The sequence below is a fragment of the Eriocheir sinensis genome, chromosome 13 (assembly GCF_024679095.1).
Source record: "Eriocheir sinensis breed Jianghai 21 chromosome 13, ASM2467909v1, whole genome shotgun sequence".
NCBI classification, from domain to species: Eukaryota; Metazoa; Arthropoda; class Malacostraca; order Decapoda; family Varunidae; genus Eriocheir; species Eriocheir sinensis.
In genome coordinates this window covers 716,343-734,143 of record NC_066521.1, presented here as the reverse complement: position 1 = coordinate 734,143, position 17,801 = coordinate 716,343, and the positions used below count along the sequence as shown (strand labels likewise).

The window sequence follows — 17,801 nt, the reverse complement described above, 5'->3', positions numbered from 1 at the left end:
GGAATCATCGGCGTAGGAATGGATAGGACAGTTCGTTTTGGAAAGAAGATCATCAATGAACAACAGAAAAGAGTGGGAGATAGGACAGAACCCTGTGGGACACCACTGTTAATAGATTTAGGGAAGAACAGTGACCGTCTACCACGGCAGAAATAGAACGGTCAGAAAGGAAACTGGAGATAAAGGTACAGAGAAGATAGAAACCGTAGGAGGTAGTTTAGAAAGCAAAGATTTGTGCCAGACCCTATCAAAAGCTTTTGATATGTCCAGCGCAATAGCAAAGTTTCACCGAAACGGCTAAGAGAGGATGACCAAGAGTCAGTTAAGAAGGCTAGGAGATCACCAGTAGAACGCCCTTGCGGAACCCATACTGGCGATCAGATAGAAGGTCAGAAGTGGAAAGGTGCTTTTGAATCTTCCGGTTAAGGATTGATTCAAAGCTTTAGATAGACAAGAAAGTAAAGCAATAGGACGGTAGTTTGAGGGATTGGAGCGGTCACCTTCTTAGGTACAGGCTGTATGAAGACATACTTCCAGCAAGAAGGAAAGGTAGATGTTGACAGGCAGAGGCGAAAGAGTTTGACCAGGCAGGGTGACAGCACGGAGGCACAGTTTTTAAGGACAATAGGAGGCACTCCATCAGGTCCATAAGCCTTCTGAGGATTGAGGCCAGAGGGCATAGAAAACATCATTTTGAAGAATCTTTATAACAGGCATAAAGGAGTCAGAGGGGATGAGTAGGAATATGCCCAGAATCGTCCAGAGTGGAGTTTTTAGAAAAAGTTTGAGAGATGAGTTCAGCCTTAGAGATAGATGAGACGGCAGTGTTGCCGTCAGGACTGAGAGTGGAGGAAAGATGAAGAAGTGAAGTTGGAGGAGATGTTTTGGCTAGATGCCAGAAGTCACGGGAAGAGTTAGAAAGCAAGGTTTTGACATTTTGTATTAATGAAAGAATTTTTGGTTAGTCGGAGAATAGATTTGGCACGATTTCGGGCAGAAATGTAAAGTTCATAATTAGCATTAGTTTGAAGGCTCTGGTATCTTTTGTGAGCTACCTCTCTATCATTGACAGCACGAGAACAAGCGTGATTAAACCAAGGCTTTTAGCGTGAGGGAGTAGAAAGAACGAGGAATGTATGCCTCCATTCCAGAGACAATCACCTCTGTGATGCGCTGAGCACACACAGAGGTCTCTATCCTGGAAGCAATAATCATTCCACGGGAAATCGGAAAAGTACATCCTCAGGTCGTCCCACCGAGCTGAAGCAAAATGCCAGAAGCATCGCCTCTTCGGTGGGTCCAGAGGGTGTACAGGAGCGATAGGACAGGATGCAGAAATAAGATTGTGATCGGAGGAGCCCAACGGAGAGAACAGCAGCATTATCTCTATAATCTCCATTATCTACCATCTTTATTACTTAAAAGAATGAGTTGTTTTATTAGTATGCCTTATATTGTAAAAAAAAGTGCTATTAGCTTTTACTAGTTATAATTAAAAAAATGCCAATATTTTTTTATCAGTGCTAGTTACGAAGAAAAGTGGAAACACCGAAATGCAGGCCACAGAAAGCCTATTGGTTCACACACACACACACACACACACACACACACACACACACACACACACACACACACACACAACTGGAAACTTCATATCTCCTCTCTCGCTAAATCAGCTTCCTCGAGGATGGGCGTTCTGTACCGTCTCCGCCAGTTCTTCTCCCCCGCGCAGTTGCTATCCATATACAAGGGCCTTGTCCGCCCTCGTATGGAGTATGCATCTCACGTGTGGGGAGGCTCCATTCACACAGCTCTTCTGGACAGAGTGGAGTCTAATGCTCTTCGTCTCATCAGCTCTCCTCCTCCTACTGATAGTCTTCTACCTCTTAAATTCCGCCGCGATGTTGCCTCTCTTTCTATCTTCTATCGATATTTCCACGCTGACTGCTCTTCTGAACTTACTAACTGCGTGCCTCCCCCCCTCCCGCGGCCCCGCTGCACACGACTTTCTACCAGGGTTGGTGATTTTTTTGATTTTTTTTAAAAAATCAAAAAAATCAAAAAATCTTTGATTTTTTTGATTTTTTTGATTTATTTGATTTTTTTATTAAAAAAAAAAATATATATATATATATATATATATATATATATATATATATATATATATATATATATATATATATATATATATATATATATCCTACTGAGTGATTTGAAAATCTCCATAGGTTACTTTAAGTTTGAGTTTAGGGCGTGTAAGTGTGAGCACAGTCAAGGATCCTGATACATACGTGTTCAATACTTGTTTGTAGTTGGTACAGGACCAGGTTTAGGACAGACAGAGTTGCCTGAAGTTATTTTCATGACAGCATTTTATATTATTACCACACAGAAGAATATCTACTTTTATTCTGTTACTGTTTGGTTGCTAACCTTGGTTATTATTATGATACATTGAATCCCAAGTTAGTAAAGACTAAAGGAGGCTGATTTTTACCATCCTTGGAGCACATCATTTAACTTATGGAATACTTTTTAGTAAAAAAATCAAAAAAATCAAAAAAATCAAAAAAATCATGATTTTTTTAGTAAAAAAATCAATGATTTAATCATTTGATTAAATCAATTTGATTTAATCATTGCCAACCCTGCTTTCTACTCATGCTCATCCCTATACTGTCCAAACCCCTTATGCAAGAGTTAACCAGCATCTTCACTCTTTCATCCTTCGCGCTGGTAAACTCTGGAACAATCTTCCTTCATCTGTATTTCCTCCTGCCTACGACTTGAACTCTTTCAAAAGGAGGGTATCAGAACACCTCTCCCTCGAAATTGACCTTTCTTTCGGCCACCTCTTTTGACTCTTTTTTGGGAGCAGCGAGTAGCGGGCTTTTTTTTTAATATTGTTTTCTTTTTTTTATGCCCTTGAGCTGTCTCGTTTGTTGTAAACACACACACACACACACACACACACACACACACACACACACACACACACACACACACACACACACACACACACACACACACACACACACACACACACACACACACACACACACACACACACACACACACACACACACACACACACACACACACACATACTTTATTTCAGTTTCTGTTATAATATTATGAGAGTGAAGATAGCGACAAGTTGAGGGATGTGATCATCACTAGGCAGGTTGTCCAGGACTGGTAGGGTGAAAAAAAAAAAACTACTCCCCGGGCCCAGACGAAATATTCCCACGTGCCCTGAAAGAATGCGAGGAGGTCCTCAGTGTTCCACTTATTGATATCTTTAAGATGTCGGTAAATTCAGGGTACGTGCCCAGCCAATGGAAAATAGCTAATGAGACGCCTATTTTTAAAAAGGGAGACAAGTCATCCATCTCAAATAATCGTCCAATTAACTTAACATCAGTTGTAAGCATGATGTTGGAGTCAATTATAACTAGGAGCATTCGGGACCATCTAGAGAAGCATAGTTCATAACTCGCAGCATGGGTTCACGAAGGTAGGTCTTGCCTTACTAATCTGTTGTCCTTCACACTAAAGTAATCAAGGCGATTGACAGAGATGAAAGCTATGACATACAATATCTAAATTTCAGTAAAACGTTCGACAAATTCCCTCATCACCGGCTATTTTTTTATTTTTTTTTACGTCGCAGCCTATTGCGCCGGTAGGCCTCTTCATGGTGGGGCCTGATGGTCCGCCCAAGGCTTCTTCCCGGTGGGTCCTGATGGTCGGCCCAGCCCGTTCTGGCGCAGGCGAGTGTTTATAGTGGCGCGATCTCGCATTGGCTCATGCTGCCCTCCCAAAGCTCATCTTTAATCCTAGAATCTAGAGTCCGGGTTGATAGGTGGTCTTTTGGACGGAATGTGGGTAATTTTAAGCCACTCGACGGCGGCTGAAAAATCCCAACTTGGTGGCACCGGGCGGGGATTTGAACTCGCGTCCTCCTGAACGCGGCGCCGTCACTCTGTCGACTCAGCCACCGCCTCCCCATATTACTAAAATTACTAAAATTACAGACTTACGGCGTAGATGGGAGTCTTAAACTGGATCAGGGCGTGGCTTAGTGGTAGAAGGCAGAGAGCGCAAATCAATGGTAAAAAATCTGATTGGGGCAGTGTTACGAGTGGAGTCCCACAGAGGTCGGTGCTGCGTCGTTGTTGTTTTTTTATAATTTTCATCAATGATTTGGACACAGGAATTAGTAGTGATGTCAGTAAGTTCGCAGATGATGCCAAGATCGGTAGAGTAGTCCAGGCAGACCAGGACGCTAGCGTTCTCTAGGATGAGCTTGACAGACTATATGATTGGGCTGGGAAGTGGCAGATGAAATTCAATGTAGGGAAGTGTAGTATTCTGAGTAGAGGTAGGAATATTCCTTTACACAATTACTCCTTAAATGACACTCCTCTAGGCAGGTCTGTATGTGAGTGGGAGTTATGAGTCTTAGTGAACACTGACCAACGTCCTAGGGCTCAATGCATTCAGGCTAAGAATAGCGCAAACAAGGTATTGGGTTTTATCTCAAGGAGCGTAAGCAATAGGAGCGCTGAGGTCATTCTCAAACTTCACTTAGCACTAGTTAATCCGCATCTTGATTACGCAGTTTAGTTCTGGTCACCCTACTATAGAATGGATATCAAGATGTTAGAATCTGTACATGACAATTTATTCAAGGGGTGAGAAACTTACGAGGATAGACTGAACCATTTAAATCCACACTCCCTAGAAAGGCGAAGGTTGCAAAGAGACCTGATCGAAGTCTATAAACGGATAAAGGGCTTTAATAAAGGAGATGTCAATAGGGTTTTGGTTGTAAAGGAGCCAGATAGGACACGTAGCAATTTTTTTTTTTTACAACAAAGGAGGCAGCTCAAGGGCACACAAAAAAATGAAACAATAATAAAAAAATAAAAAAAGCCCGCTACTCGCTGCTCCTAAAAAAGAAACAAAAGAGGTGGCCGAAAGGAAGATCAAACACGGGAAGAGAGGTGTCCTGATACCCTCCTCTTGAAAGAGTTCAAGTCGTAGGCAGGAGGAAATACAGATGAAGGAAGATTGTTCCAGAGTTTACCAGCGTGAGGATGAAAGTGAAGATGCTGGTTAACTCTTGCATAAGGTTTGGACAGTATAGGGATGAGCATGAGTAGAAAGTCGAGTGCAGGGGCCGCGGGAGGGGGAGGCATGCAGTTAGCAAGTTCAGAAGAGCAGTCAGGGTGGAAATATCGATAGAAGATAGAAGAGAGGCAACATTGCGGCAGAATTTAGGAGGTAGAAGACTATCAGTATGAGGAGGAGAGCTGATGAGACGAAGAGCCTTAGCCTCACTCTGTCCAGAAGAGCTGTGTGGTGGAGCCCCCCCACACATGAGATGCATACTCCATACGAGGGCGGACAAGGCCCCTGTATATGGACAGCAACTGTGCAGGGGAGAAGAACTGGCGGAGACGGTACAGAACGAATGGTTTTAAGTTAGACCAATTCAGATTCAACAAGACATAGGCAGAATTGGTACACCTATAGTGGTTGATGAGTGGAACAGGCTTGGCAGTCATGTTGAGTGCCAATACGATAGGTACATTCAAGAAGAGGTTGGATAAATTCATGGAAAGTGAGGTAAGGTGGGGATAGATTTACAGGAGCTGCCTTGTACAGGCGAACCGGCATCTTACAGACTCCTTACGTTCTTATAATGTTCTTATGTTCTTCTTATTACGAGGTTGCCCGCTGTGGTCAGCCTGCAGAGCAGAGAAAGCGCCTCGGTACTGAGTTCACTTCCAATGTAGCGAAATAGCGGTCGATTCGATTTTTAAAGGAGTTGAAGGTATTCTCACTCACTACTTTTGAAGGAAGATTGTTCCAATGGCGGATGACTCGGTTTGAGAAGAACCTCCTGTCAATGTCTGTACTCACGGGAGCTTAGGTTCAAAGGAGCTGCCTTGTACAGGCCTGCCGGCCTCTTGCAGACTCCTGCGTTCTTATGTTCTTATGTTCTTATTCATCTCCTTTTAACCAATTTCCTTATTTTTTGTTCCTCCTAGCTCTCCTACTTTCCTCGTTTCCTCCCCTCCCTTTCCTCTTCATTTCTCTTTCCTTCTCCTCTTCCTCCTTTTAATTCCTTTCTTTCTTTCTTTCTTTCTTTCTTTCTTTCTTTCTCCCCGCCATCATCTTCATCATCACAATTATCATCATCCTTGCCTCGACACCACAAAAAGACTTTCATGAATCATCCTTTCAGGATTATTGGTTCAACACGTGCGCCTGGTCGGCCGAGGACATGCGGGACTGGATCAAGAGCAACCTGGGACCCACACTGGAGGCCGCCGACATGGGCCACATCAAGCTCATGGTGGTGGACCACAACCGCGACTCCCTACCTTGGTACGCGCAGACGGTGAGTGTGGCTTTGTGCTCCCTGCGATGGACTGTCTTCACGCGGGACTGGTTGTTATGATGAGATACAACATACAATATGAGCATTTACAAGACAGTTGTATGGTCTGGGTGGTCCAATGAGCTTGACCGTTGAGCCTTGTAAGGGAAGAGGTGGTTCGAATCCTACTGTCGCCAGGTGACGTAGGGAAAGTCTTGGGCCAGCTTAATTGAAGAAGCGTGATACTCGCTCGTTTTTTACTATACTAAGCATATTTTCACTCCTTCTTTGTAATTTAAGATAGAGACAAAGAGCAAAACAATATTATTAAAAATAGAGGCTCAGAAGTCTGCACTCGAGACTGTGATCCTTGAATTTATGAGCAGTCTCCGCGCCTCCCAATACTTGACATGTTCTCATAAACTTGTGACACTGATGTATATCTTTGGATCCAATAGGCCAGTGGTTCTTAACCTGGGGGCTGGCCCCACACCGGGCCCCACTAGAGGGGCGAGAGCTCTGGGGGAAAAGTATGCATAGCTTTACTTATATTTGCTATTCTCGGAACAAGAGCGTGAGCTGATATTGAAAAGCTTATAAAAAATGGAGACGCTTTTACTAACTTTAGTTTCTTTAGTCTAATTAGTATAGGATTACCATTTTTAGGGGGTTAGGAAGAAACTTTATCTATAGACGTGTGGGAGGCGTGGAGGGAAGGACACATTCCTGGAGGGGGCGTGGTGATAAAATATGTATAGAGCCACTGCTGTAGGCCATCAAAGTCAATACACAACAATTACAATATCCGGCTCTGTAATAACCATTCAGTGCAAGGTGTAATAAAGTCTTATGTGTGACGTGCGCCGTGTGCGTTGGAAATACTATGTGTTACTCGTGTCTGGAAAATATCGTCAAACTATATTTTTCAATAAGCCTTAACAGATTCTCATTACATAAAGCAGGGCTACTACAGCTATGAACAAACAACCGTTTCGAGCCACAAATCCCTAGTGGATTTTCACCAGTTGCATTTAGCACCAATAGTTGCATCCCGAAGACCCTCCAGAAGACTAGACGGCATTAGTTTAAAAAAAAAAAAGCATTAAAACTCAATGGAGCACGAGGCCTCCCAACGCCTCAGAGAACTTTGCCAGTCAGCAACATGTCACTATGTCTGTCCAACAGCCGCGCTCTGACTCTTTTTATTCTGCAGATTCTGGAAGATGTTGACGCTAATAAGTATGTTGATGGCACGGCGGTGCATTGGTATGAAGACAACAACACTGGGCCCTATGTGTTGAGTGAACTGAACGACCTCTTCCCAGACAAGTTCCTACTGTACACAGAGGCTTGTGGCGGTGAGTGTCTGGAGTGGAAGACAACTTGATAGACAGAGTGACAGACTAACAAAGTTATAACGTCAAGTGAGAACAGATACCAAGGAAAGTGTAGATGTATAATAATAATAACATTGTGACGGTGAGTGTCAGGGCCGCGGTGGAGGGCAGAGAGAGATGGTAGCAAACTAGTAGTCTGGAGATGTGTGGCAAGAAAAATATAGAGAAGAGAGATCCAAACGGTAGCCTCCATGCACAATGATTGGAGCGCTGGTGCATGCTTTCAGTCATGAGGCAGCCATGGGCAGTGGTGAAGAAGTGAAGTGAGGCACTGACGCGAGGCAGAGATGTGACTAAAGGAGACAGAGCGGTGAGGGAGGCGAGACAGGAATGTTAAGGTGACGCGGTGCTGGCAGTGGGTAGAGACTCATTATTTTGTATAGCAAACTGGTAATGCACAGCAATTACAAACATCAATGGATGGCTAAGCGCAATAAATAATGATTTAATCTTATATAGCAATTGACAGATTAAGATTAATGGTGATAAAGTTCAACGTGCAACTTTGTGCCACACCAAATTGTTTGTTCTTACTCTGCGTCTCCAGTAAGACGGAGTGGTGGTCAGCACGCATTGTTACGAGCCCGCCGGTCCGCGTTCAAATCTCGGACCAGGCATTCGGCACCCTGCTCACCCACCTGTTTATCTTCCCTTTTGGGGAAATATGGGGAAGGCAAACTCTAGCAAATAGGAAGTCACGCCTCCTGCGTCCTGGACTCAGGGCCAACGAGACGGAGATAAACACCAAGGCAGCGGGTGGCTGTGGCACATCCCCAACTTTACCTTTGCCGTTATCATTTTGTATTGTTTTCAGCCACTGAGTTAGCCACGCCTGTCCTGCATACCCAAAGCGAATGTTAGAGATATAAAGCAATAGATTAGCGAGGTCCAGGGTTAAGGGTTGGAGCTTGTCCAACAGACAAACAAAACCAGTTAGTTATTGTTTCTCTGCTGTGTTCAGGCTTTGCCGCAGATCCAGATGAGAGGGTGATCTTGGGCGACTGGAGCAGGGCACAGAACTACGCCTACGACATCATTGAGGTGAGTCTTTTAGAAGCCTGAGTTATATTTCCTGTGCTTGTAGATGAAGAAAAATTGGATATTATATCGTCGCTCTTACTTGTAGATGAAGAGAAATTGAAAGATATATTTTCCCCCATACTTGTTGATGAGGAGGAACTGAAAGATATATTTTTCCTCGTGCTATATTCCTCAACGCAATTCCAGATTAGGAAGAATTGAAAGCTTTATTCTTCCTTGTTGTTACAGATAAAAATGAATTAAAAATGATCCCCGTCTTCGTCCGTGATGCTAAGGAAATAATCGAAAGCTCTACTGGGGCGAATATATTACGTGTCGGCTTGTCTGAATTTGAACCAGGAGGACACACAGAAGAAAGGGATTAGGAAGGGAAGTGGAGTTTGTGTGTCTAAGTTTGCGTGAAAAGAGTTTGTGTGTCAAGTTCGTTGTTTCGTGTTGACAGGACGTAAGCCACTGGTCGACTGGCTGGGTGGACTGGAACATGGCTCTTGATACCATCGGGGGACCGAACTGGGTCGACAACTTCGTAGACTCACCCATCATCGTGAACGAGGTGGGTGTGTGCATGGATGGGCTCTTCTTCCTCTGTCTCTTCTTATCTTTGTGTATCCTTATGCATCTTTGTCTATTAGTCAGTCATTGCCCCGCTTCTATATTTCAGGCAGACCAAGAGTTCTACAAGCAGCCCATGTTCTACGCGATGGGTCACTTCAGTAAGTTCATTGAGCCTGGTGGTCACTACGTCTCTACCACAGTATCCGAAGGGTCCGACCGCGTGGTGGCTGCTGGTTTCCACAGCGTCGATCACGCCACCTCCACGGTTGTCCTGCTCAATACGTACGTGTGGCAAATGTGTTTACTACTGCTTGCATGTTTTGAGAGAATTGGGAAGGAAGATCTGTGAGGGGAAAGTGTAACTTGGATAAAGGAAAACGCTGTGGTCAAACGCACATGACAAAAGTGGGGCTCACACAAACACACGAATAAGGAACGAATAAGGAATAAGGAACACTTCTCAGTTTCGATGTAGATAAACAAGGGTGTGGTGGTTAGTATGCGTAACTACTAAAAATGCGCAATGCCGAATGTGGTCACGGGCCAGGCCAGTCAGCGCTCAGCACTCTTAGAATTCCTTGGCACAGCCGATTCAGGTGTTCCTCCTTCCTTTGGGCTAGTTATTAATTAAAAGGGTACCTGAAGAATCCTGTGGAAGATAAACTGTAATAACCCGGATGTCAAACTTGCTCCGTATGCCGGAGTTGTGGGCTCTTATCCATCAAAGGCAATGAGACGAAGAGCTCCAAAGCCAGCGCAACTTAGTGCATTGCCCGAACTTTACCTTACCTTTACCTTTGCTAACGCCACTGATCACTTCGCCAAATGAGGACATCTCCACAAACACATATCAAAAAAAATATCTTCATGAATTGTAATATACTCTTTTCTCGAAAAATTCTGACATAATAAGCTGAGAGCTACACCATCAGGCTACGCGGCTAAAAAACATGAATATTACAGGCATCATTTTAGTGTTATAAGCAAAAGTCAGAGACCTTTTACTGTACGTATAGTCGGCGGTCCTAAGTTTTCTGATTTTCTTCCTCTCTAAGTGATTTTGACCGTTGTTGTTTTTTTACAACAAAGGAGACAGCTCAAGGGCAACAAAAAAGTGTAGAAAAGAACAAAGCCCGCAACACGCTGTTCCTACAAGACAAAAGCAAGGAGTGGCCAGAAGAGAAGTCAATTTCAGGTGGAGAGATGTCTTGATACACTTCTTGAAAGAGGTCAAGTCATAGGTAGGAGGAAATACAGACGAAGGAAGGCTGTTCCAGAGTTTACCAGTGTAAGAGATGAAAGAATGGAGATGCTGGTTAACTCTTGCATAAGGTGTCTGGACAGAAAGTCGAGTGCAGCAGGGCAGCGGGAGGGGAGGCTGCATGCAGTTAGCAAGTTCAGAAGAGCAGTCAGCATGAAAATATCGATAGAAGATAGATAGGGGCAACATGGCGGCGGATTTTAAGAGGTAGAAGACTGTCAGTAAGAGGAGGAGAGCTGATGAGACGAAGAGCCTTTGACTCCACTCTGTCCAAGAGGGCTGTGTGAGTGGAGCCCCACCACATGAGATGCATACTCCATAAGAGGGCGTACAAGTCCCCTGTATATGGATAGCAACTGTGCGGGGGAGAAGAACTTGCGGAGACGATACAGAACGCCCAACCTCGAGGCAGTTGATTTAGTGAGAGAGATGTGAAGTTTCCAGTTAAAATTTTGAGTTAAGGATAGACCGAAGATGTTTGGTGTAGAAGGTGACAGCTGAGTGTTGTCGAAGAATAGGGGATAGGTGATTAAAAGGTAGTGTCGAGTTGATAGGTGAAGAAATTGAGTTTTTGAGGCGTTGAAGGACACCAGGTTCTTCTTGCCCCAATCGGAAATGATAGTAAGGTCTGAGGTTAAGCGTTCTGCGGCCTCCAGCCTGGAATCGTATAGTTCCTGTTGGGTTGGCCTTCTATCAAAAGAAGTTGAGTAATGCAGAGTAGAGCCATCGGCGTAAGAATGGATAGGACAGTTCATTTTGGAAAGATCATCAATGAACAACAGAAAGAGAGTGGGAGATAGAACAGAGCCCTGTGGGATACCACTGTTGATAGGTTTAGGGGAAGAACAGTAGCCGTCTACTACAGCAGTGATAGATCGGTGAGAGAGGAAACTGGAAATAAAGGTACAGAGAGAAGATGGGTAGTTTGAAAAGCAAAGATTTGTGTCAGAACCTATCAAAGGCTTTTGATATGTCTAGCGCAACAGCAAAAGTTTCACCGACACGGCTAAGACAGGATGACCAAGAGACAGTTAGGAAAGCAAGAACATCACCAGTAGAACGCCCCTAGCGGAACCCATAATGGGGATCAGAAAGGTCAGATTATAGTTGATGATCAAGTTACTTGATGCTCTTCCACCTTCTCATGCTCCTGTTCCCCCACTTCATCTTCCCTCCTGTTTCTCCATCTCTGCCAGGGGCGAGAGCGAGGAGTTGGTGAGTGTGGACGTGGGAAGTGGCCTCGAGTTCGTCAACTTCGCTCTGCCCGGCAAGGCCATCGTGACCATCCTGGTGCCCACGCCTGGTGTGTAGCCAAGCAGGGAGAGGACAAGCTGGACGGCATCTTCTAGGTCTTCTCGTCCTCTGGCCTCACTGCAATTAGAAGGGACTAAGAAAAAAAATAGATGTTGAACCTATTCTAATGTACACATAGCAAATACAGTAGCTGATAAAACTAGCGTATACTTAACAAACAGCGTTGAGGAGACGGAATAAAATGTTGATTCCATGACAGTAAGCACAATTAATAGTGATCCTATACATAAATACACTACGACCACTACCACTACTTCTACAGCAACAACAACAACAACAACAACAACAACAACAGCAACCACCACCACCACCACCACCACCACAACAACAACAACAACAACAACAACAACAACAACAACAACAACAACAACATCAACAACAACCACCACCACCACCACCACCACCACCGCCACCACAACAACAACAACAACAACAACAACAACAACAACAACAACAACAACAACAACAACAACAACAACAACTACTATTACTACTACTACTACTACTACTACTAGTACTACTACTACTATTACTACCACCACTACTACTACTACTACTACTACTTTTTTTTTCTTTTTTTCTACAATATAAATGATACCTCCACCCATGTTTATTTTCCCGACACATAATCATGGAGGGCTCCATAGCTTGGAGGTCATTAGCCCCAACTCTGTTCGCTAATGACTGTGGCATCCAACCATATCACTAATACTACCTGACACTAAATCACCTATCATCTATTACGTCTAGATCCCCCTTTCCTTCCCTACTCAAGTCACTCCCGACCCACCCTAATGTCACTCTCCACCACTGTGGCTTCATAGTCCATATTGGAGATGGTGGTGGCTTTTGGGCCAGAGTGTCTGGTGCCCCTGAGACATAGGATGGCCGACCTGAGCAGGGAGAACGAGAGGCGACACCTCATCCAGGCGACAACGTGGCTCCTTGGCTGTTGCTTCTTTTCTGAGATTAGTTCCGCGAGGCGTGTGTAGAAGCATTGGGCCCTGGGACCCATCCCGCCGGATGTGGTGAAGACGAGGGGGGTGAAACTGCCCTGATCCACATGTTGGATTCTTTCACCGTATTCCCTTGTCTTCTTCTGCTCGTTCATGTGGTGGGCGGCTTCCAGGGGCAGCTCATGGTGACAGGCAGCCATCGGGTCGAATATGCGGATGTCCATGAACACCCGCTGTCGGCGCACCCAGAATCCACGGGCACTTACATCAACCCGTGCCTCATGTGAGGTATTGGCCCTCCTGTACCGAAGGTGTTCGCCGTCCAGGGAAAGCAGTGCCGACTCGGTAGTGACGTCTTGGCATACCTCCCCGAGCATGCTGGCTATCAGATCCCTCACTTCATCGTGTTGAATACGGACGAAGCCTCCCTTTTTACACGTCATGGTGCGGGTGACATCATTTGGTGATCCACATGCACAGAGACCAGGCAGTCCCTCAATCGGCCAGCCATATCTCAGAGCAACGGCGTCCACAAATTCTTGTTTGTTGAGGCTGAAGCCTTTTGCTCTGATTGGTAATGACGTTAGCCAGTTTGAGGCGCCTGCTTCGTGTGCTGTGTGTATTTTTCTACCCATTTATGTGGACAGGTGGTGTGTAAGATGGTCGTCTTTTTGGGTCTGTTGCCTTTCTTCTGAGATTTTTCTTTTAATTTCTCTTATTTCTGTTTGGTCTATCTCGCCCTCTGCCTCCTGAGCGATGATCCTGTTGATGAGTGACCTGATAAGGCTGATGGAGTTTTGGTTCTCCTTATCAGCCAGCTTCTCAGGGTTGGTGATCCCCATCCCACCCAATCTTGGGGAAGTAGCATATCCTCTCTTCCTCCCCAAAGCATGATATTTCACCAGCGCCGGCATACATTCTTGACGGCATTTTCCAATGGTCGGAGGTGGACTGATGCCGGGGATGGTGCGCATCAGGAACGTCCACCGATGTTGGATGCCGTGGGTGTACGCTGAATAGGCAGCGTGTGGCTCAGTCTTGGCAATGGCAGACAAAGCTTCTATTTCCTTCACCCATTCCGCTACTTTGTCTCCCACGTACTCCTTCTTATATACCTCTGTCCCGATCACTGCACCTAAGTGTCGTTGTCCGTCTTTTGTCACAATGACGCCACTTCCTCTAAAAGTTTCTGCGGCATGGTCATAATGTTCAGGTTTGACAATAAGGACAGACTTGGTGGAGTTAGGGATGTATCCTATCTCAGGGCCGGCGGTGTTCACAGTGTCCCACCACCCTTTTAAGTCTTTTAAGTCTACTATTACTACTACTACTACTACTACTACTACTACTACTACTACTACTACTACTACTACTACTACTACTACTACTACTACTACTACTACTACTACTACTACTACTACTACTACTACTACTACTACTCCCTTTCCTCTCATTTCCTTCCCATTCCTTCCCTTTTCTTCCCTCCCGTCTCCTCCTCACCCCTTCACTTCCCATACCTTCCCTTTAATTCCTTCACCATCCCTTCCCCGTCCTACCAGTTCCCTTCATTTTTCTTTCCTTTGCCTTCCCATCCTTTCCCTTCCCTTTCCTTTCCTACATTCACCTTCCCTTACTTTTGCTTACTTTACATTGCCCTGTTTTCTTTTCCCTTCTCATCCCTTCTTTCTCTACTTTTCCTATCCTTTGATTTCTTTATTTTTCCCTTCTCTTTCCGTCTCTTCCCGTCCCCTCCCTTCCCTTTCCTTCCCTTCCCTTCCTTTCCTTTCCCTCTCCTCTCCTCTCCTCTTCTCTTCCTCCCTTCTCTTCCCTTCCCTTTCCTTCCCTTCACTTCCCTCCCTTCTCTTCCCTTCCCTTCTCTTCCCTTCCCTCCCTTCCCTTCCCTCCCTTCCCTTCCCTTCCTTTCCTTTCCCTTTCCTTCCCTTCCCTTCCATCCTTCCTTCCTTCCTTACCTCTCCCTTCCCTTCCTTTTCCTCCCTCCCTACCCTTCTATCCCCTCCCTTCCCTTCCCTGCCCTCCTCTCCCCCTCCCTTCTCTTCCCTTCCTTTCCCTTCCCTTTCCTTCCTTTCCCTTCCCTTCCCTTCCTTTCCCTTTCTTTCCCTTTCCTTCCTTTCCTTCCCTCTCCCTTCCCTTCCCTTCCTTTCTCTTCTCTTCCGTTCCCTTCCCTTCCCTTTCCATCCTTTCCCTTTCCTTCCTTTCTCTTCTCTTCCCTTCCTTCCCTTACCCTTCCCTTCCCTTCCTTTCTCTTCTCTTCCGTTCCCTTCCCTTCCCTTCCTTTCCCTTTCCTTCCTTTCTCTTCCATTCCCTTCCCTTCCCTTCCCTTCCCTTCCTTTCCCTTTCCTTCCTTTCTCTTCTCTTCCCTTCCTTCCCTCCCCCTTCCCTTCCTTCTTCTTCCTTCTCTCCCTTCCCTTCCCTTCCTTCCCTCCTCTCTCTCTCTCTCTCTCTCTCTCTCTCTCTCTCACTCTCTCTCTCTCTCTCTCTCTCTCTCTCACACACACACACACACACACACACACACACACACACACGTAACAAGTACTTGGAATGCTTCTCTCCCTCCCCCCCTTCCCTTTCCTCATCCTCTCCCTAGCTCCTGCGTCCTGCTCACCTAATAATTCAGCCGTACATTTAACACATTGGTCTAATATTAGCTGTCGTAAATTCATAAACAATCAATAAGCACGTTACATCAACGAGTGAGCATGTTATAGCCTTTGCCCCGAACAGTGCCTTGGAAATGTTGGCACGGCGTGGTCGGGAAGGTTCTGCTAAGGTGGTAAGGTGTTCGAAGCAAAGTTTCACACAAACTCGGGTGCAAGTTTTTTCTATAGTTTTTTTTATAACCTTCAAATTTACGTTGTGGCAGTCCTCAAAGCAGCGCTGACAGGGAGTTCTAGGACCATACATTGCTGTCTCTGCTGATCGTTACTATCGCACCAGTTTACATGCGACAGAAGACGGAGGTGAAAGTGACACCTGACATCCGTGACGCAGGTCTGGGCGCGTGCGTGGAGCAGGCCGGGCGTCTGGTCCTTGCCCCGCCGGTCAGTCAGGGCGGGTCAGGATCTAACGCAGTTCTACATCGTTGGATTTGTGGTGTTTGTTTGAGGATTCCTAGTGTAATAGAAGGGGAGGACGGTGACGAGAAGAGCATTGGAGTATTTCAAGGTTGGTTTCCGAGCCATGGTTGTTTTTTTATTGAAAGTTTTAGTTAATTGTGTGTGCTCCATGATTTAACCTTGACGAATGTAGTGTGGCAGTGCGTTGTAAGGGAAGATAGGAGAGGAATTTTGGAGTACTTCAAGGTTGGTTTGCAAGCCTCGGTTGTTAATGTAATGCTAAACATCTCTACCTGTTTGTGTTTTAAACGTATAATAGGGCTCACTTAAGCAACACACACACACACACACACACACACACACAGCTCATGGGGGAGGGTACTTGCTGGGGATCGCGAGATCAGAACGAGTTCAGAAAGAGATCAGACCATGTTCGTCACAGGCACTTGAAATGAAACACTCCCCTTGCCCCTCGCCCCTGCCCCCTCCGTGTGTTTTGCTCATTAATTCTGCCACTGGGAATACATAAACGCAATACCTTGCCTATCTTTCTTTTCCTCCTCCCTCACCAGTGCCACAGTAACGGCCCTCCCTCCCCGCCTTTCTTTCCTCCTCCCTCACCAGTGCCACAGTAACGGCCCTCCTTCCCAGCCTCTCTTTCCTCCTCCCTCACCAGTGCCACAGTAACGGTCCTCCCTCCCCGCCTCTCTTTCCTCCTCCCTCACCAGTGCCACAGTAACGGCCCTCCCTCCCCGCCTCTCTTTCCTCCTCCCTCACCAGTGCCACAGTAACGGCCCTCCTTCCCCGCCTCTCTTTCCTCCTCCCTCCCCAGTGCCACAGTAATTGCAGCTCGTAAATCTGCTGTTGTTGCCATGAACGCGTCACCACACACACATACACACACACACACAGCGTCCAGCCTCCTCGCCACCTTTCCCTTGCCTCTCGGCACTTGGGTCTCTTTGCGGTCGTAAATCGGCGTGCTACATGAATGTCTCGCGGCGCCTTGCTACTCAGCTCACTTCTAATGTTGATAACGGTGCGTCTTTTTGTAATTTAGTTTATTATTATTGACAGAAATCAAAGTATTCTCATTCGTATTTGAATACAAGGGAAAAGTATTGGTATTCTACGATTAATCTGACATATCTTTCAAAATTTATTATCAGAAATACCAGCCGTTGTTCCGCACAGCTCCAGGACGTGTCATGGTCGTGTACAGCACAGGTTCATGTTACCGTTGCACGACTAGAACAGTGCCGTACCCAGCTACATCAAGAAGGTGTGTTTCAATGGGAGGTATTCAGGAATGTATTACGATCAAGAACTATTCATAATTGTGTTCGAATTAATGCCATTTCAGTGCATTCGAATACGTACTCGTTGAAATCTGAAGTATTCGTATTCGAATCACAACTCTTGAATTCACTCCGTCCCTGGTATCCGTACGGCTATCTCATGTTGAGGCGAGAAATACGACACTCGTCTGTGAGAAAAGTAAATACCGCCGTACGGAAAGGTTTATTTACATGGGGAAAAATACTATTACAACTGTAGCACATTTCTGGTCAGTGCAAGTTCACAGGGTTTATTACTGATAAGCTGGAATCCCTCCCTACAGGCTACAGCGGTCTGTGCGTGAGCGGCGAGTCTGACATGAGCAAACAAATGCCGAGGCGAATGAACGCCGTCACGGCGGTCGGAGGCGATTTTGACCCTATGTATATTTTTACCTCGGGACATACCACACACCACCAGAACCAGGAAAACATGCAGATTTAGGATCTGGGCTTAAAAAAGTGATGCGAC

General features: G+C 45.6%; 1 protein-coding gene and 1 pseudogene across 1 annotated transcript in view; both read left to right on the top strand.

The window, feature by feature from the left end:
- LOC126997785 (putative glucosylceramidase 4) overlaps positions 1 to 12,157 on the top strand; it is a 20,806-nt pseudogene extending 8,649 nt beyond the window's left edge.
- Positions 12,158 to 15,454: 3,297 nt separating this feature from the next.
- The window catches only part of LOC126997850 (uncharacterized), an 86,312-nt gene continuing 83,965 nt past the window's right edge, over positions 15,455 to 17,801 (top strand). Inside the window, exon 1 of the mRNA XM_050859063.1 lies at positions 15,455 to 16,101. Coding sequence (XP_050715020.1) covers positions 15,879 to 16,101 — 223 coding nt within the window. The 5' untranslated portion in view covers positions 15,455 to 15,878. The remainder of the gene's footprint in view (positions 16,102 to 17,801) is intronic.